Raw genomic sequence first — 21,263 nt, forward strand, 5'->3', positions numbered from 1 at the left:
GCACAACAATTCTTATAAACCTCTGATTAAAAGACCACTTTGGTGCAGGTTAAAATAAATTAATTGTGCAGCTCTGATGCACAATACAGGCCTAGTCCTTCCATTTGCATCTAATTTAATTCCCCCATGGACATGGGGTACAGAGGCCATGACCTGGCCTCCCACTGTTTTCTCTGAGCATCACTCACTGGTAACTGCACAAATTCCCTGGTTCTAAAGATCCTTTGCAACTCCATCAGAGAAAGGTAAGACAGAGATCCAGGGTAAATTCTTAAGGCTTTTTTGGCTTTCAATATTACACATTATATCTTACATAAATTCTCCAAAGCCCATCACATAATACATTTCTGAGACTAAAGAAGTCTCAAAAATCCTGAGAAGCACTTACAACTACCACCCACATTCTGTAGCTAAAGAACAGAGATGGTAACTATCAGGAATATGATTAGAATCAAACATGGGCACTGATACTGCCACAAAACCCTGCAGAAATACAATTTATGGCTGTGCCAATTCTTTTCCATATTAGATAACCTTGATATGGAAAATCTCACCCCTCAAAATTCAAAGACCACCATTGTCCTGTAGACAATTTCTCTATTACCCTGCAAATCTACTGACTGAATGGAAGTACTGCTTTTCCAGGTATTTTTAAGAAAGTAAGAATCATATTCCTTTGCCCACAAAACCTGCCTTGAGTTTCCCTACCTACTATTTTTAAGAAAGTAAGAATCATATTCCTTTGCCCACAAAACCTGCCTTGAGTTTCCCTGCCTATATCTGCTACATGATTTGCATCATTCTGCACAAATTAGCCAAGTCCAGTCACCTTTTTGCCACCTTTATAATTACACCATAATAACACCTTTATAATTACACCAGGGACAGCACTACCTCCACACTGAATACAAACAGACTGCCAGGAACTTCATGGATTGAGTATCCAACACCAGCATTAAGGCTCTATCTTTTTTTAAAGTGCTTAAAAGAGAGTTTTTACCCAAAGAGATCTCAAATCTAGTGCAAGGTGTGGGATGTAAGGTTCCAAGCTTAGGGTCTGAAAAAGGCAACAGTAATGACTCATCAGGGGCTAAGAAAACTTCAAATAAGACACAGTGCTGATGAAGAGTGACATGGGAACACTATTTAAAGCATAACCTGTATCCTGTTGGTTTCTTTTCTTCTAAGGGCATGGAGGTAGGGATTAAGGATTTGGACATTATTGAAGGTATTCTCTCTGTTACCTCTGTTGAAGGCTTTCTTTTTCTATTCTGCACTCTGTGAATTTGAGCAAGTGCATCCACCAAGACAAGAAAAAGGGCTCAAAATGCCCACATCTCTGTCTGAAGGAAGGATTTTCCTATGCCACGTACGAAGCACAATGACAGTGGTGCATCTTTAAATATATGAATAACTGAAAAGAAGCTTGCTTTGTTTTTGTTCTGTAGCAGCTAGATTTTAAAAGAGGAAAGAACAAAAAGCAAAACTTTGGATTTTGGGAAGACAATTGGTGTTATGCTGCTTCTTAATTTAACATTTGGAAAAGTATGCTCCTACTACAAAGCCAACCACAGGAGAAAGAAAACATAGTGCTCTTTTCCCAAAAATGGTGAAGAAGAAGCAATACAGAATGTCCTTTATCTCAGAGCCTGGATTCTGTGGTCTAGCCACAAGTGAGTGGAACTGGAACTGAAACACTGCCTCCTTCCCTACTGGCTGAGGTACATTTAAACACTGGAACATGGTGCAGCTGTAGCTTCCCTGCAATAACCCAAATGAACAAGAAAACAAAATACTTTCAACTATGGCTTTAGAGTCACCTTTGAGTGCTCAAGCCACAACAGCATCAACCCCAAACCATGGATGAGCCAAACTGACAGGTGCACTGTGCAAAAGCTGAACTGTGCACCCTTAAAGGCTGAGAAAGCACATGCCAGAAAGCCTCTAATTCAGGCAGACAGGATCCCTCTCTGGATGCCTTTAAATACATTTACACACTCTCACTGAATCTACAGGAATCCTGAACATGTGCTCCAAAGCACTGTTACTTCTTTAACACACAGACGATCTTATTTTAAGCACAGCACGCCCCCTCCTTAGCTTTCTACAAACCATAGTGACACTGAGACGAAGCCAAATGCAACTTGTCACCACTTCTTTTATATAGATTTTTCCCTTTCCACATCTACCAGTAGCTCCATCACACCTCATTTTAATTCAGAAAAATTCTACTCATCTCTTCCAAAATACAAGTTGCCTTCCAAAACAGCATCAGCTATCTTCAGATCAACTACAGCTGCAACAATAAATGAAGGAAATATACATGCTGTGTAATGTGCAGTTAACAGAACATTCTGTTAAAAAGGGAACTAAAAGACAATTCAGTGGAATGAAACTGGCACTGGACAAAAATGTGGCAAAGAAAAAAAACCAAACTAAACAACAAGAATGGGCTAAGACATCAATGATGAAGGAGATTTAAGTTTGGGCTGGTGACAAACTGGAGGGCACAGACAAATGATGAGTCTGCAACTCTTCCAATACACAGATAAGATTTATTCAGGTGGTTCCTGAAAACAGTCCATCTAATTCATTGTGCAACAAGACTTGTGACTTCTCACAAAAACTGTTAAATGTGTTCTATGGCAAGATCCTAAATACATTGCCTTTCAAAACAACCCTTGAAAAGCAGTGATCTTATGGCCTTTACGAGAACAGGAACTGGCACATGATAATTTAAGGGAAAAATAAGGCATCCAATCTTAGCTGGTACTTTTAGAAATCCATATATGAACTTAATAGAGCACATAGCATTATATAGAGCTTTAGAGTTTAAAACAGAGCTCCAGCTGATTTCAGTGACAGCTGAGAGTTCTCAGTATCTCTTCATATCAAACCACAGGAAGTCAACTAACTGATCCATATGGTGATGAATGCACAATACTGGTTACATAGAAAATATGTGGTTAATATCCAGCATTATATGAAAAAAAACCCTCTATAGCAGCCAGCAAGAGAATAAAATTCTCCATAGCATCATTCAATTCCCTTGTAAAAAAAAAACCCAAACATTTTCCTTTCCAGCAAACCACAAATTCATCCACTAAGTAACTGCTTACTTTGACAGCTTAGTCCCCAACAAAATACGAATTAGTTTCCAGAGTCCTACTGTCCTATGGGATATGCAAAACAGGTCACGGGGGGAAACAGGCAGGGAAAACACCACCATCATACAGCTACAGCTATTTTGGGTAAAACTATAAATGATACTCACACATCTTTTGTTTCAGACTAGGAGGAATTCACTGAGTTTTCAAGCAAACCCAGAACTGGCTCAAGCATTACGCAGCCAAATTACTTTATAGATACACAAAGAACATCATGTAAATTTCTTCATAACACCAACACTGCCATTCCTTGCTACGTTCTTACACCAGTAAAATCTGGTGTTGCACTTCTGGGAAAGAGATAAATAAAAATCTCCTGTCCACTCAACAAGGTACAGTTAAACAATACATCTTCTTCACTTCTTAAGTCAGTTTTGCTGCAACTGCAGACATACTTCACCCAACAATCAGTTCACTCCCTGCAGGCGTGCAGATGGCAAACTGTGGAGCTGCACCATAAATCTTTATCAGTGAAATAGCACAAAAAATGCTCAACATCCAGTGAGTGTGGAAGGATTGGAAATCGCAGCAGACACAAAATAAAAAAGCAGAACATAGTCATTACTTAGGCCTTGCATTTCTAAATGACCAGTAGGACTGGCTTCTGATCTTAACAGAGATGCCGGAGATCAAGACATTCGCTGGGCAGTGGGGACACTTTGTATGGTACAAACTCCTCAAATTCAGGGGAAACAGTATCCCAGCCTAAAGAGCTCACAGATACTCTTTATACACTGCTCAACTCACACTGAATGTACAACAGACCTGGAATAATTCTGAGAATTAGATAAGCAAGATTTGGTCCCACCTGTCCTATCATCAAGTTGAAACCACTCAAAAGAAGATACGTATCTCAGAGGCTTTAGGGTTTGTGGTTAGTTCAGGACAAAATGCTACATTTTAAGGATGAGTCAGAACTCTCAGCAAACGTGGGAATGCAGCTCTGAACCACCATTTATTTGTTCTGTGCTTGTGCAGGAGCTAAGCAGAGGCCAGCGCCCTCAATACGACCAGAAGGTCAGTGCTCTGCAGAACCACTGCAATGGCAACACAGCAACATCTCTCTTCATGGTAAAGCTTCCTTCCTGGAGCTACCAGGCTTGAAAGAAAAAGGAAATAAAAATAATCACGTCTCTAGTGCAATCATCTGCAGTAACATTTTAGAGGAATTAAACCAACCCACAGGAAAATTATTATCAAGCTTGGTGCAGAAAAGTACCTTAAAACAAAGATGTTGACTGTGCTAACAAAGTCTTGGAGATTTTTGTGTGTGGCCATTCAGTCACAGTCACCAGTTAAAGGCACAAGCAAGAGGGGAAAAGCATTCAAAGGGATGAGTAAAGGAAGACTCTCCATTTAATGTGCAGCTCACCTACTACAGTACTGAGCTCACAAAATCGAAGTGACTTACTATACTAACCTACATAAAATAAAGCTTCCTCTGTTACATGGAATTGAGAAGAAAAGGGGGAAAATACTCAAAAACCTCCAGGAGAACATTAAATTCTTCTTAGCAGTTTGGGATTTAACTCAAGAAATCACGAAGTAACTTGCTCTATATTCTTCTTTAATATAGTTGAGAGAAGTAGAGACATTCATCAGCAGAATCATATAATGAATAAAAACATTCAGTAGGAGGTGGGCTAACTACATTATTTACAAGCAGGAAAACCTCAAGTGAGCTACTGCAGCTTTCCAGAACAAATACTGATGTAGGATATGGTTCTGCACTACCTTGCACTTCATTCAGATGTCACTGTTCCACACAAATAAACAAAACAAAACAAATCTGAAAACCCACTACTGTTCTGTCTTTGATTTTACACAGGTGTGAATAACTGCCCATTATTTCAGATGCCACGTGGTCAGGCTGAAGTCTAATATTTTGTTAATAATTTTTTTCAAGACAGTTCCCTTTAAACAATCAATGAATTCATTAAAAGTTACTCTTTTCTACCCTTGTGCTAATGAAGCCAAGACTGGACTAAAACCCCAAATTCCACTGCCCACAGACTAGTAAGAAAACAAACTCATTTTAGCAATCCTACCACGTCAGAGCACCAATTCATTCGTGACCTTCCACACCTGTAAAAGAAAGGAGGCAAGTTTCTAAAGTCCTGCTGTACCACATTAAGAATAAGAACCCTAAATCACTGTCATTTGAGGAATATTAAATGTGCAACAGCAGGGCAGAGAAATAGTTATTCCTTCCCCTCATCCAGAAGTATGCACAGGAGCTGACTATGGCAGAAGGCCATGGAAGGCAAACTCCAACCCTTGCCATACTTTCTCTGAAGAACTCTGACAGACTCAATGCCAACTCCAATTCCACTATTCCTGGTATATCATAAATAGCTACCTTGGGACACTTCAAGAACTTTTGCCATTTGAACCTGGCAGAGCAAAAAGACAAATTACAGCAATTCGTACAAAATGTTTCTGCTTGAATGAAACACAAAGTAAATGCAAATTATAATGAGGCAGTAAAATCACTCAGAAATGTCCTTATTAAACAAACTGCCCCATAAATAACTTCTGATACAAAGCATTATGTACTACATAAATTACACTGTACCTCGGAAATAGTTGCTATCTGCAAAGTAATAGCTCATTAATAGTTCTTGAATTTTTCTTTTGCAGAACTATATAAAAAAGAAAAATTCCACATTTCTCCTCTGGTATGTCATGACTAAGTTGCTGTAAAAACAGACTGACTACTAACCAACCTCTGGGCACCCTACAGAATGTGCTCAGAAGCTCTTAAGCAGTAAATACCAAAACAAAGTTACTGAAAAATGCAGAGTGCCCATCCTCGATGGAAAGCTGACTTTTACTTAGCACACTTGCTTTAAAATCGATTCCTCACAGGGCAGTTCAGAGTGGACAGGAAGCAGATACTCAGAAGCACCAGGCAGAAAAAAAGGAGGGGTAGGAAGAGGGAATTTCCTGATCCACAGAAGTGACAGTATTATGAAACTGCCTACCTATACTGTATTTTTCACCTTAATTGATGATTAAGTGCAAGGTTTTAAAAGACCTTCCCTCAACCTTCAATTAGAACTTTTCTGAGCAATACCTATGCAGATACAGCTTCCCAGGAGGTAATTCCCAGCATTAGTTGGAGATAATAATCAAAGAGTTTCTGGTTATCTCTGTTGACATAATATTTGACTTCCTGAAAGCATACAAAGTTTAATGGTTTAAGTTTCCAGTGTAGCAATGATCTGAATTTTGCAGCCTGACAGTTACTTGCTCCAGCAGCACAACCATCAGTATTCCTCAAAGTCCACTCAAGCTAAACCCCAACACACAGCAGGAGACACTGCAAACCTATCCCATAAATAGGAAATATGAGACAAGATTTAATGTATGCATTTCAACTTCTGTAAGACATTAAGAAACTCCAGGAAAACTTCTCTGAAACGCCAGTGGCATGCATACCACAGGCATATCACATGCATATCATCATCTGCAGGAAAGATTTTGAAAAGGTGAGGTACAAACAAACCACCATATGAGTTACAAGAAGATTAACTTTTATGGAGGTCCAAGTTCAACACACATAAACAGTTGCTCAAAACACAATTCTGGCAAGCATCCACCTGACCACTGCAGTAAAGAGCACTTCCCTTCTGAGAAATAAAACAATTGCTGCTGCTTAAAGTTGTACAATGCTGAAGGTACAGGAGAGGGAGGAAAGAGGACATCACAGCAACAAGATCACAGAAATAAGATTAGAAAGGGTACCCAAACAGTATGCTGGAAATTTAAGCAAATAAATAAAGCCCTTAAACACACAGAAGTTACAAGCCACCCACACCTTCAGGAATTTCCACAACAAACATTTCAAAAAACTTTGAAGAAAAACAAATTAAATTGGAAGAAACACAAACATAAACCTGGATCCTAGAAACTGCTTTTCCACTGAATTTTTAAATCGCCTTCACAAATCACAGCTGTGCCTCCATTTCTTTGCAGAGATATTTCATATGCTAATGACCACATACTCTTTTCATACAGGTTTTCAAGGTAATATATGCAAGTACCCAATATTACTGTAAATTATTTTCTCACCAGGAAAGTAATTGAAAGGAAAAAAAGTATATTTACAAGCCTCACAACCAGGAAATATACACACATTTTAAAAGCATACTATAAAAAAGTGAAGCAAAATAATGAAAATATTCTCTCCTGACATCTAGAAAAAGCTACAGTAATTGATGCATAATTTTAAATACTTAACCAGTTAATGCCCTCAAATAGTTTGGCTTTCTTTAGAAGCTCAGCAGCAAATATGAACTGCTTTGGTATCATGAGGGCATCAGTGAATTAACATCATGCTTATCTCCATTAACTGAGAGTAGAATTAGGTTTAGAAATGTCTTTTTCTTTCTATCAGCCAGACATGACAGTTTTGGCTCACAGCTATTAAAGTCAATGCCTCCCATGTGATGAATCCATCCCCATTCAGATGTCTAAACTTTCTCAAATCTTGACACACCACCTGGGAAATGGCCTTTCAGTGGAGAGGCTGTTTTTCTCTCAAAGAGAAAAAAGTAGCAGGGAAAATAGCACCTAGGTCTTTAAGTGCCTGGCATAGAAAAATATGGTAAGAGACAGACACTAAGGCAAAGAGAGAGAAGAGAATCTGGGCTTATTTGTCAAGGCTTATGTTTAAATTGTGAGTCTGAAAATGTCACCAAACAGCACATTTATAGACTTCAAATATTCCTGTCTGACGGGAATACTCTAAGAAGGGACATCAGGAAGTAGCAGTGCAGCTCTTCTGCACTGTGTTTTACAAACACACACACATACAAGACCCCAAGCCCCTGTGCTAAGTTATTATGCTTAATTCAAACATGCAGTTTGACCCTGCTTCTCTTGAAGGTAATGAAAATTCTGCCACAAGCTTTTAGGAGGGTGTGGGTGGTTGGGGGTTGTATTATTAAAAACAATTATCAGCATACCAAGAAGAAATCCTTGTAGCTTTGCCAAAATTACTTAATTTACCATCTTCCATCTCCTGCAAATTTCCTCTGACGCTTCCCATTGGAAATGGATTTGTATCCCTGATGCTGGAACCATGTTAGGAATGACCTTTGCACCCTGTCACTGTACGACTTCACATGCCAGGGACAGGGAACACAGAGCTGGAGAAGGTGTGTCTGAGAGAAACTGAAAATCTAAACTAAGAGCAGGAACAAATGATAGCCTAACATTAGCAAAAGTGCCATGCAAATCTAGCAGTCATAAAGTTTTCCTTACTGCTTTATGAATCAGTGGGATAACATCAAAACTACTGAAGAAAATACTTGCCCCAAACATGTGAACTAATTTGATCCAACCTCATCTGACAGTGACATATTAGAGAAAACTGTTTGCTTAAACTGGAAAGCAGGGGAAAAAAAAAAAAAAAAGGAAATCCCTAAAAGATATAAACCCTCTCTGAAGTGAAAGAAACAAGACAAGAAACTTCCTTTTAGAGACAGAATTATATATTCTTAATACCTAGGTTTTAAAGGGTAAAATTTCATTTTGCTGATCATGACTTGTCATCAGTAAGAATTATCAATAAACATTCTACTTCCTAATTAAGGTAGATGGAGGAAAAAAAATGTCACAAGGTCACACAAAATAAAATTATTCAAGTTTTGAATAATCATATGACACTTTGATGTGAACAAAAGATTTTAGTGCCACAAATTCAGCCTGGTTAAGAGCTGAATGCATTGAGGCTTTAGAACAAATCAGTGGCCAGCAACATATGAGATAGAAACTTTTGTAATTATAACTATGATCATACACATGGTTAAATACATTTACTGACAACATGAACTACATGACCAAGACAAAGCAAAAACTCTTTAGAGAGATTTGTTTCCTTATCAAGGAAACTTAATGTTGAAATTCAAGGAAATCTTCAAGTACTAATATCAAGACTTCATTGGACGAGAGTCCCTCCCATTGGTAGTGCCAAGGACCATAAAGTGAATGTAATATTGTCAGTAAGTAATACAATTTCCATTAAATGATCTTAGCTTTGGAACAGAAGAATGTAAAATATTCAAGACTAGAATAGATACTCAACAAATCATCAGCTCCTTGCCCCAGCTGCACACTTTTTTCTCCCCCAGAAAGTTGAAGCACTTAAAGGCTACTACTGATAAGACCAGATGACATCTCTGCTAAATCAGCCAGGAAGAGACTTTTCAGGCATCACCATGAGCACCTGCAGCATATATTCAGCAGGGTAACTGCACAAATACTCACTGAAGTACCTAAGAAGCTGCACCACCACAAGCAACTGGTTACCAGATCACCTCTGAAGTCAGTGTTACTCAAGGATAAAGTTAATAAAAAAAAAAACAAGTTAATGAAATAATTCCCACCAGATGTGGTAATAGACATTGTATACCATTTTCTCTTGGTAACCTTATCTCTAAATAGTGTTTGCATTTTCAGTGTGTGGGTTATCAGCAATGGAGATATTGTCATCCCTTATTTTCAGAAAAACCAGTAACATATAAGGGCATAGATAGTACATATTTTTAGCCAGCCTGCTTATATCCAGAAAAACCCACGTGACTAATTTAATTTCAAAAATTAAATTATGACTTTTATAAAGATACAGAAATTTAGAAGTACATATTTTGTTACCCAGAAGTGGCTGCTAGCTGTGAAGGTGAAAATAGTTAATACTGGAGATGGGGTGACACTACAGCAAAATGATAATGGTCTTCTCTGCAAATTTCTGTTTGCATAGGAAGCAGCTTCTATCATTTCCTCTAACATATCAGTTCAGAGAGAAAACAAGCCTCTTTTGTGTCAGTCCATATCAAAATTATAAAAGGATCTTTTTAAATAATCACAAAATAGTACATCATGTGTTTTCTAGAAGTTGGGGGAAATAGAAGGAAACTATTCCAAGTGTGTTAACATAAGAATCCTTGTCTTTCAGTTACAAAGTATACAACGAAAACAGTGTGAAGACACTGAGTGATACTATGCCAAATACCACAGAACACACAAGACCAACACTTTCTTTTTGAAGGAAATTACCATCACCAAAATCAGACAGTTATTTTGAAGATCCCTCTTCAGGGCTCTCTTCTCATGGCAAAAAGGAAAGTTTTGGAAACTGTTATGGAAAAAAATGAGGCTCACTGAATTTCTACACCAAATAGCTACCAGAAGAAGCTGGTAGCCTCAAAATTTGTTTCAAAACTGTAGCTCCCTTGTACGCTAGAGGAAATCTTTGAGGCAACCAGCCTGGAGCGCAGGAGTTGTGGTAGGTAGAGCCACAGAAGCCTGGGCTGCCACAATCCTAGCCTCTTTCTTTTGGAGAAACACTTCCAGATCTCCATAGAACCATACTGACAGATTTCAACGTGCTCTTGCAGCTCGCCTGTTAACTGGATTGTGTCCCTCTGCCCACGCAAGCCCCAGCAAAACAAAGTTCCGCGGATTTAGCCAGCCTTAAGACACCTTCAAGTCAGCCCCCACCCAAGATAAAACCAGTGAGTTGCAATCAAAATGTGACTTTTATTTCCTCCTCCTCCTCTTGTTACTATGTGTCCTGCAAAACAGTCAGACAACACAGTGCTTTATTGACAAAAGGCAGCGTGGTAAAGGTGAAAGAACTTTAATGAGCACCAACAGGAAATACCTTGGGACCGTGGTGTCCCCACAGCACAAATGACATTTTCTTAAACCACTGGGCAGACAAAAGTAATTGCAACCCTTCCTATCACATCATTATTTTAGTTTCAGGTATTAAAATGATAAAGCTATACTCCCACTTAAGTTTCATCCTTTTTAGACTACAGGAGTAAAACAGATCACAAGTTCTTTACTCACAGCCAGAACAAACAGCCCAAGGCTCCAGTTCTACAAAAGCTAACAAGGCAAAATGATTAATGACACTAAATTAATTGATCTAATAAGAAATGTACAGGGTGTTTATGGGAAAACACTACATAGATGCACCTATGGGTAAGGCCTGTGTGTATTTGTTCACTTTTTGCTACCATTATCCACACAAAATCTCTATATTATGAATCTGGCCAAGAAAATAATGAAATCTTGGGAATGACTAGGGAAAAACAAAGAAAAAAATACCAATCCAAATCCAGAAACCAAGATTTTGGCCATGGGAAGATCAGACTGACTCATGGGTATCCACACCATATTAGAAATAAAAACTCTGATTTAGGTGGGATGAAAAGCAAGAGAATGGAAGCAAGGAAGAAATGCACGAGGCCTCAGTTGAGAAGGTAAATTTCTTTGGAATAACACTGTCCAAGGAAAATCTCAGAGAAAGGAAAGGAAGGAGGAGTCAGAAATGGAGACCTGCATGCCCTTCACCACATCCTCCTCCAAGCCTCAAACTCTGAGACTGAAAGGAAATGAAACAAAAGACCAACGAAGCATTGCTGTCTAATCCCACAACATTTGAAGGAAATGCAATTTTTTTTATTAACATCTACAAATGCTTTTTCCTCTCCCACTTGGAATGGCATACTAAACTCACTTTTTATTCCTACCAAAAAATTACTGTACATTTCCACTAAACTGCTGAACAAAAGATATCATTCCCCCTCAAAATGGCACACAAAAATACCACAGTTCATAACATCTACAAGGTCTCTATGACAAGCTTTTTAAAAAGTTACCAAGAGAAGGTGCACTAAGAAGCTGCTCCCTGAGAATAAAAGAATATAATAATCTGCAATATTGTGTAAGAAAACTAATTTAAATCAAACTGGAAGTCTGGATACGGATAAGGAAGAATTATGAAACACAAAGTCATAGGAGTCTGGATATACCTCATGTGGATTTTATCCATGGTGACCGCTAGTAAACCTAATTAGGCTGTACTACTAGAAATAAAGCAAACTGACCTGTCTGAATAGAAGATTTTTGCAGTTATTATTAAGCCTAATGTTGTGTTTAAACTATTTGAAATAAAAATCTTGTCGTTAACAAAAGATTGCACATGACTGACCTAAATCACTTGCATTTTTTAAAGATTTTGGTCCACATTAGAGGCATTCCCAAGCTTAATGAGGATTTTAGAAAAATAACGTGTTGAGGTAAGTTAGACCAGAGTAGAACAAAATATTCCAGTTGTTCAGCCAGAAAAAGAAAATCAAATTAAACAAGTACAAATGCTTATGGAAGGAATGCTTGCTTTGCCAAAAGATAAAACTTAAAGAGTCTAGAAACTGGCCTTTTCTTTCAGTCCTGCCTCAGCTATCCACTGTAGGTTTTTTATTCAGGTTTTAGAGTTTGGCAGCAGGATCTAATGGCTTCTGGAAGTTTTCTCCACAAATGGAGACTGTAAATTTTTTACAGGATAAAAGCAATTAGAGATGCTAAGAATAGGTTAATATTTTTCAAAGACACATCCAGGATAATTCATTACAGTTCACTTTCAGAAAATAATATGGGGAGAATGATTTCCAGGATAGCAGCCTACACCCACTTGATATCTCAAAATCCTCTATTTGCAATTTATTCATAAGAAAATTTCAAAACAGCACTGGTCTCTCCAGCCACAGGTATGACTCAGTAGTGAAATTACTGTTATTTGCTGTTGCTATTCAGGATTCAAATACTGATCTATGGTTGTAGGTAGAGCTTCAAAAAGAAAGGTAGTTTCTACCCATATTTGTAAAAAAAAAAAAAAAAAATTCTAAGAATTGAACCATATTGGACCAATTAAGCTCATTGCTTTTGGAGCACAACATCCACACTTCAGTCAACTGTGATATAATAATATGCTGCAGGTTATAAAAAAACCCCCATCAGTAAATCCAGGAGAGAAGGGCCAAAAGACAAGGAAGGAGTTTAATCAGGTACATACACAGCCTCATATCCTGCACAGAGGTTAAAAATTCAAACACACCTTCAGCAGTACATTTTACAGTTACAATCATACCATTAAAAAAAACCCCTACTGGATTAACCCTTAAACATGAGATGTCCTAGTAACAGGGAATTTATTGTGTTGTCATGAGGTTTATAATGCCCACTGAGCAGACTAACTCATATAATTGTATTTCTCCATTTGTCCCCATTAGACCAAAGCATGCAAGGAATTTCTGTACAGAATAAAGGCATTTCTAAAATTCCTGGAAACTAAGTATTAGTTAGCTTTCTATCTAAGCAAGCCATGCTCCTCTGCAACAAACAGGACATTACTGACAGAAGTCAGTCAACCTGAAGACACACAACCTAAATATGCCCCAAAATAGGCAGCCTTGGAGTACTTCCAAACTTCCCCTGCCCAGCAGAACAAAAAGAGCCCAAAAGAACACCCTTTAAACTTATTTCTACTTAAAATTAAGGGGTTTGATTAAAAAAACACTTTGTGTAACAGAAACATGCAAAGAAACGAACATGTTACGAGGGATTAATGCCTCACTCTACTGGAAACTAATAAAAATCAAGTAGAATTAACTGGATGGTCTCACAGCTCATTTGATCACATCAGAACTGTTGATAAACTTACAGTAATTAGCTTACTGTGTTCAAGGAAAGAATCAAAACTGAAATAAATGTGGGGGAAAAAAAAAATCACAATTTAAAAGGTATAGACCTTAAACACAGAGCTACCTAGTACTAAAGCCTGCATGGGCAACCATTCTTCTACATATTTTCCTGCAAATACTGTTACCTTCTTTTTCAAGTAATTTGGTGTAAAACTGCTTCTGTATAAAAAATGTTTACACGATATTCTGAAACACAGAGATTTGAAGGTCATTTTCTATTTGAGAGCACTGAAGAAACTTCTTCTTTCACCCTAATCAATAAAAAGCATTTAATTGTTGGCTGCAGCCATGAAACAGAAACAACAGATTACATAAAATAAGCAGTAAAGTGCTATTGTAAACAATGTCAGAAATTTATGTGTAAAGAATGCCACAATGCCTTCTGCATTGATGGAGTCCCATCCGTTCATATGGCTCAGCTGCAAGCAATGAAACAACTCACATTTAAAATCAGGAATATGCCTAAGCACATTAAGTGGCCTTGACGAGCAAGATGCTCCTCCTTTCCCACAAAGAACTGAATAACTGGTTTTGCTTATGTCAGACCAGGAGGTATTCCCATTTTTAAGACTAGAATAAAAAGAAGTTGATACCTTTACGAATGTAATTAGGGGAAAAAAAAAAAAAGTGTTTCTAATGGGTTAGATAGTACTAAGGTTGGAAAGTACTGAGCACCAAAGTCTCCTTAAAAAAAAAAACAAAACAACAAAACTTGAAAAAGTTGATTGTTAAGTCCTTTACTGTCTGCTAAGAAGAGGACCTAAATGAATGATTGTTTTTTAACAGCTGTTTTAAAAACAAAATATAAGCAACTCATAGCTGAAAATGGCTGTGATTTTGTTCAGGACCTATACAGAGATAAATGACAAAGAAAAGGTGCAGAAGCCTAGAGACAAGATTTTATTTTCTTTTGTAACTAATATGTAAAAACAAACCTAGCTCAAAAAGGGGCTTCCCACTTTTTCTCAAGAAAAAACATGAGAGAGATCACCAGAAGTATAACACAGACAACCTCTCCACAACTCTGTCTTGGAAATTTGGTTGTATGGTGATAAAACCATTTTCAATATCCAGAACAGATGCTGCACAACTGAATAAGAGAGGTATGAGACCAATGATGATAGCCTAGTGTATGACCATATCAGCACTGCATAAACACCATGCATTTCAGTTCTACTGGAGATGAAATGAGAACAATTTATTCCATCTTCCAAAATTGTCTTTGGTAGGAAAAAATTTAAAAAAAAACAAAACAAAACAAAACAAAACAAACAAGAACAACAATAAACTGAACAAAATCAATCAAACAAAAATTTTACTAGAGGACACTTTACATTTTTCCAGCAAGAGCAGATTTAATCAAGTCACTGACTTCACCATGGTATTGGTGGTGCCCTCCATCTTCCCTCACTTTCCTCACCACACATTTTGAGGTTTATTCTATTATTCTTTCAATGCATCCTAAAGAACATTGTTCTAGTTTCTTTTGAAAAGCAATTCAGAATGGAGCGATAGGAAGGAAAGAAAGCTTTCCCAGAACCAAAACCTCTCCAAAAGCTTCTTTTTATCACTCTAGTTCTCTTTCAAGTTCACCTTATCAGCCTTCGTTACCTCCCTTACACTCTTGCGTCAGCGTGGCAACTCACACACAAGTAGAAAAGAAAAAGAAAAGTGCTTGGAATTCTCAACAGCTTTTTCTGGTAAGCTCCAGTTGCTATAATTAGACAAACCCTTTTCTCAATCACAAATACAACTATCAATAGATATAAAAATGAAAACTAGCATCAAATACACAGAACAAGCCAAATCTAAATGTTCCAGTTTCTTCCTGTTATCTCAAAATGTGCCCTGATTTAACCCTCAGAACACAAATATATTGGCTTTTTCCAGGGCTGTGTTAGCATAAAGTATACCTATGTAATATAAACAACAAAATCAAATAATCTTATTAACAAGTCACAAAACTAATACTGTATAAGAATAGGGAATGCAATTATGTTTTCACTTAAAGCCAAAGATGGGATTTTAGAAGCAAAGCAGCTTCTGAATCACAAAATAATTAACCTGACACTTCTAACCAGTCTAATGTCATTTCAAGCAACAAGAAAGACTGAAATTCTACAAAAATTTAAAACTCAACTTCACACTGTAGAGACTTTACTTTCTCCACTTGCTGAGTAAACTTGCAGTATCAAATCAAAATATGAATAATTAGTTCAGATCTCAATTCTTTTACCCAGATTCATTTTTTAAATAAATTATAGCTCTAGATTACAAGTTCATAAAGAGCCCTAAAAGATCTAAGTACTAGAACATGAAGCTTCTTAGTTCCCCTAAATATAGCAGCAGTCACATGGCTGTCATTAAGACATTAGCTTTTCCATGGTAGAATACCTCCTAAACCTTTCCCCCAAAAAAGTCAGATTGTGGTTCAGTCTTACATGAAACACAGCAGATAACATCTCAGACCCAGCACAGGCTGTATAAAAATACACATCTACAAGTGCAACCTCAACTCAAACCCTCCACAAAACCAAACAGTAACACCTCAGAACTACATTGCTGAAAAGCAAGAAAAAAATTATTTGCTGCTCAACAGAAGTCTGTGATCACTGAACAGCTGTTTATTAGCCTTTTATTAAAATTAACACACTATCAATAAACCTAATTTATTTCTAGAAAGAATGATTTATTTCAAAAAAAGGCAGTTAAAGATGACAATCAGTTCTCAGGAGTAAATTTGTACTCTGCACTTTGTACACACACACATCCCAGTTCATACCAGTTCCCTGACCAGTTCCAATATATTCAGATTGCACTCTCCATAATAATCAAGCCAATCTGTGGATGTTTGGCAGAAACCCACAAAATGCCAGCATCCAACTGACATCCACCAACAGACATATCAGGCCCCAAGTTTTACCCCACTTAAGGCGAAAAATAAATTAATACACACTATTTTATATGGTACATTCAAATCCAAGAGCATGCTGACATGCAGCAGCTTTCTGAACTCCCTGGTGCAAAATCTGTGCTACTTTTCCTGCTGCTCAAATAAAGAAGCTAAAAAAAAACTGAGCTGAAAGCACTTCAACACTGAGTCCTTTAGAGAGGTGTGGGCAGAGTCCATGATTTCTGGCTGCCAGCCTTCCACTTCTGCCACTACTCAGCACATCTCTGACTTTAAGACCACATATGACCTCTTTCTAATCAACCACTTGCATTGTTCCTCCTTCTGGGGAGAGAGATACGAGAGGTCAGGATTATATCAAAGCACAGGTACCCTCAGTAACTCCACTGCACCAGAGCACTGGAGGGTACCCGACCTCTCTAAGAGCTTGATTTTGCCAACTCCCTGATCCCAAGAGGAATGCCAGAGACTGCCAGTTTCACCAGGAGGGCTGGCCCTCGGAGGAGACACTCCTGGGAGTGTTTGTAGGATAAAGACATCATTCACACAGACACTTCCACCAGCAGGTACCAGCCACTGCTTGCTCTTCCATGTCACCTCACAAACCCTCCTGGAAAGCTCCCAGGGCAGAAGCCTGGGAGCAGACAAGAGGACCACAGCAACTCAGCCCTTGAAATGGGAGCAACTGGTCTTCTCTGAAGCCTAAGAGTCCTGCTAAGGCACAGCTGGAGCATGAGAGTGGAAAAATAGCAGGAAAAATAGGCCAGCAAGAAACCTTATTCCAGTCCAGCCTTTCCAAAACAGTGTATTATTTCCATCAGCAGATGGGAAAGCTTATTACAGAAATCTTCAGGTACTGTCAGAGTCTTGCAATGATGCATTTACCCATTAAACAACCACCAGTGAATGCAGCAGCACCCAACACAATGGGTCCTAAACACACTGTTGCTCTGATCATCTAGATATGGTTAACTTGGTTGTTATTATTATTATTTACAGGGTATCAGCTGGCTAGATCCACTGCAGACTACACTAAGTTCCTGCATAAAAAAATACCCTTGGAGCCATCATATTTTCCCAGTCTTTCAAAGCTTCTGTATGCCAGTGACAGTTTTAGAGGGAAGAGTCTTCAGAAGTACTTTTAATTACTATTTCCTCCTTAGCTAGAATGCATTAATTATAGCCTGTTCCTCCAGATAATAAGAAAACAAAAAACAGTGCAATATGAACACTACAAGAAACTTAATTACTGAGTCAGATGTCCTTTAGATGTCAGTATGACTACAGAGAGGAGCAGGAAAATAAAACACACACATATCAGCCTCAAGTTGTTAGATCAGTTATCAAAACAATGTCTTTCCTCAGCAACTTCATTTTGAAGAGCTCAACCACCTAATTAATCAAATGCCTGTTACGTGTTTCAAAAATATGCTTTTTTAAATAAAGGAGTCCTGCTGATGTATTTATTACAAAGCAAATGTGGTAAATGGTTCTGTATGCAAATAAAGAAGTGAAGCATGACTTTGAAGTTTGAAGGTCAGATACAGTAACCATTCTCATCAAGGTTCTGAAGTCAGACTGCATCTTCTGGTTTGCATCTGAGTTTAGGAGGAGGAAGAAAGAGAATTAAAAAGAAAAGAAAAATAGAGTCAACCAGTTCTGTGGCAACTTAAGAAGAACTGGCACAATATCATTCACCTGCTTTCCTTTAAAAATCCACTAATACCCTATCTCCCACAAAATGAAAAGTCTGCCAGGGACACACAGATTTTCATTCTGCTTTTCAGCTTTGATTTTCCTGATGAAAAAAACAATCTACTTAAGTCAGCAACAATTTTATATTAAAGAAGAGAATGTCATCTTCTCCATCTTCACAGATGTTTCAAACACTTATCATTTCAGAAAGCTGAAGGATTTTCTCGTTGATCAACATGTTTTATTTTAAAGCAGCATAGATTCAACTGCAGAAGCAAATCAGAGGATTGTGCATTGATATTTTTGCAGGCATCAGAGAATTTATCCCTCACCATTCCATATTCCCAGCAACTTTAAGACACAAAACTCAACAGCTGGGCCTGAAGGCAAGCAAATATGCAAGGAACACAAAAGTCTGATCCACGTCAAAAAAGAAAAATAAAAAACAAGAAGCATGTTTTACATGCATCCCTCAAAGACAAAAAACCAACACAGATTTCTTTTTAGCACCATCACCACATTTAAATACAGTGAAACTGACAACACTTCGAGTAAAACATTGAGTTATAAACAATCCCCTCTCACACATAAATAACAGAGACATTATACAAAGCAGACAGGAACATGGACGGATGTACACAAAATAAACACATTCAAACTTACCCCACTCCAGATACTCAAGGATGTTCTTCTCTCTTCTCAGAGGGGAATTATTACATTCATCATAAAGGCAGATGAGTATATCCAGCAAGGTTTCCACACTGAAGCATTGCCCATTAGTCTGTGTTGGCCCATCCAAAATAAACTGCTCCAACTGCTTCAAACGCACTTCTCCAGACATGGTTGTTTCAGTTTGCATTGGAGTTTCTTTTTTAATGATTATTATTACTTTGTCAGAAAAACAACAACAACAAAAAAAAAACTTTTGAGGGTTTTGTTGCTTAAAAAGAAGTCAGCAGTATTTTTAACAAGTGTCAAACTGTGACGGTCCTTAATTGCCAGCCCACCTCGGGGTTCCCAGCCTGAAACTAACCCCTTGGAGTTTCAGACACACACATACAGTGTGGGTATCTGTGTATTCATGACATTTAAGAGAAGAAAATAGTTATCCTAAAAAAAAATAATTAATAGGCTTAGTAAGAAGTGGGGCAAAACCAGCATTTCAGATGCTTTAACAATAATAATTGCACTCAAATTCAACCGAGACTGCCTGACACCGATTTCACCGTGCGTGCATAGGCACACGCAGTTATATATTTAAGAAGGTCTTCTCCTTCATTCCCAATGCAGATCATGCAGCGCGATCCTGCGAGGAGCCCCGCCGCAGCACCACGGGCTAACAGCCCCTCCGGTTCCGCTTCCCAGGACGGATGGGAAGGGAAAAACAGATGTATTTACGTATTTATATAAGCGAAAGGCAGCAGAAACGAGGGCGCACACCGGCGGGCAAGGAGGGAGGGATGAGGGGCCGCGCAGCCCCGCCGCCCCCTGCCGCCTCCCCCGGCCCCGGCAGCGCCTCCGCGGCCACCGCGGGGTGGGGCGCACCCCCCCTCCTCAGGGCGCAGCCACGTCCTGCCCCGGGCAGCCTTTCCCTTCCTCCTCCTCCTCCTTACCGAGTCTCCTTTTAAGGCTTTTCAGTGATTCAAAAAAACTAAAGTCTTCATTGTCGCCCCCTTCTCCTCCGCTGCGCCAAGGGGCGGCGGGCGGGACGCGCGCCCCGACACACCGGCACAAGCGCTCCGAGCCCTGTCAAATCCTTCCCATGGCTGCGGCGGCGGCGGCAGCGGCTGCTGCTGCGGAGACGGCGCCCTCCTCCTCCTCCTTCTCCACCCGGTGCGCGTCCTGAGGCGGAGGAAAAGCGCCGGCGTCTCCGCTCCGGCCGCACGCTGCGGGCCAGGAGGCCCCAACGACGGCGGCGGTGGCGGTGGTGGCTTCACTCCCGGCGGTGCGATGGTGTCCCGGCTTCGCCCCCCCGGGCAAAGGGCATCCTCGGGCGGTGCGTGTGCGGGGTGTGTGTGTGTGTGTGTGCGTGCGCGGGGCGGCGGGGAGGGGTAGCGGCGGCGCCCTCCCTCCCCGGCTCGCTCCCTCCCTCCCTCCGCTTCCGCGCCCTCCTCTCCCCCGCCGCTCCCTCCTTCCTTCCCTCCCTCCTTCCTTCCTTCCCTCCCTCCTTCCCTCCCGCGGTCACACGCGGCAACCGCCGCCGCCGAACGCGCTGCAGCCCAACATGGCGGCCGCGGCGGGGGGGAGCCGCCGCCGAGCGCCGCCGCAGCGCGGGGAGCCGAGCCCGGGGCCGCCGCTACTGATGGGATTGAGGGGAGGAGGGGATGCTGCTGCAGCAGGGAATGCAGGGATACGGGCGGACCCGGGGATACGGGAGGGAGAGAGGGCGGGAGTGGGGAGGCCGCAGCGGAGCTCCCCGCCGGCTGCGGCCGCCCGGGCTGGGCTATCCCGGGCGGACCCGCCCGTCCGGCCGGGGATCCCTCCGGGCTTTGCCCCGAGCCTAGGGGAAAGCTCGCCTTCGTTGCCCGGCCCGGTTCCGCTCGCCGCCTCCCCGGCAGTAAGGCTTTTGGTTAAAAATCCCGGCCTGGTTATGGAGGGCGGGCAGGGGGAGCAGCGCCTGCCTGCTCTTCCAAGGGGATCTGCAGAGCTCCAGGTGCGAGCAGGGACTCCGGCTCCCTCACGCTTCAGGGCCTTAAAAACGTGACAGAAAATGCGTCGGCTCCTGGCGGTTCTGTCCCCGCTAGCGGAGTGCCTCCCCTCATCGAGGAGCCCGCCCTGCCACCAGAGCACACGCCGGGGAAACAAGCTCCTTTTGCGGGCATTTCAAACCCATATCGTTTAAGAGAGAGCTGGAGGATATCCTTGTTGATCATCGTGTTGTTTTTTGGGTTTTTTTAAGGTGGTATAGACTCAACCACAGAAGCACATCGGAGG

The 21,263-nt window shown here is 40.2% G+C and overlaps 1 protein-coding gene across 5 annotated transcripts in view; it reads right to left on the minus strand.

Moving 5' to 3' along the window:
* Positions 1-20,341, minus strand: part of CDC42BPA (CDC42 binding protein kinase alpha) — a 185,282-nt gene extending 164,941 nt beyond the window's left edge. For 4 of the 5 annotated variants that reach the window (XM_059840713.1, XM_059840712.1, XM_059840715.1 and 1 more), the window contains exons 1-2: positions 19,943-20,341; positions 18,993-19,217 (exon numbers count right to left, since the gene is read on the minus strand). In XM_059840713.1, coding sequence (XP_059696696.1) covers positions 18,993-19,188 — 196 coding nt within the window. In that variant the 5' untranslated portion in view covers positions 19,189-19,217; positions 19,943-20,341. The remainder of the gene's footprint in view (positions 1-18,992; positions 19,218-19,942) is intronic. The other variant, XM_059840711.1, reaches the window with a different exon arrangement.
* Between the last annotated feature and the right edge of the window lie 922 nt (positions 20,342-21,263).

This window comes from Haemorhous mexicanus, chromosome 3 (genome assembly GCF_027477595.1).
Source record: "Haemorhous mexicanus isolate bHaeMex1 chromosome 3, bHaeMex1.pri, whole genome shotgun sequence".
NCBI classification, from domain to species: Eukaryota; Metazoa; Chordata; class Aves; order Passeriformes; family Fringillidae; genus Haemorhous; species Haemorhous mexicanus.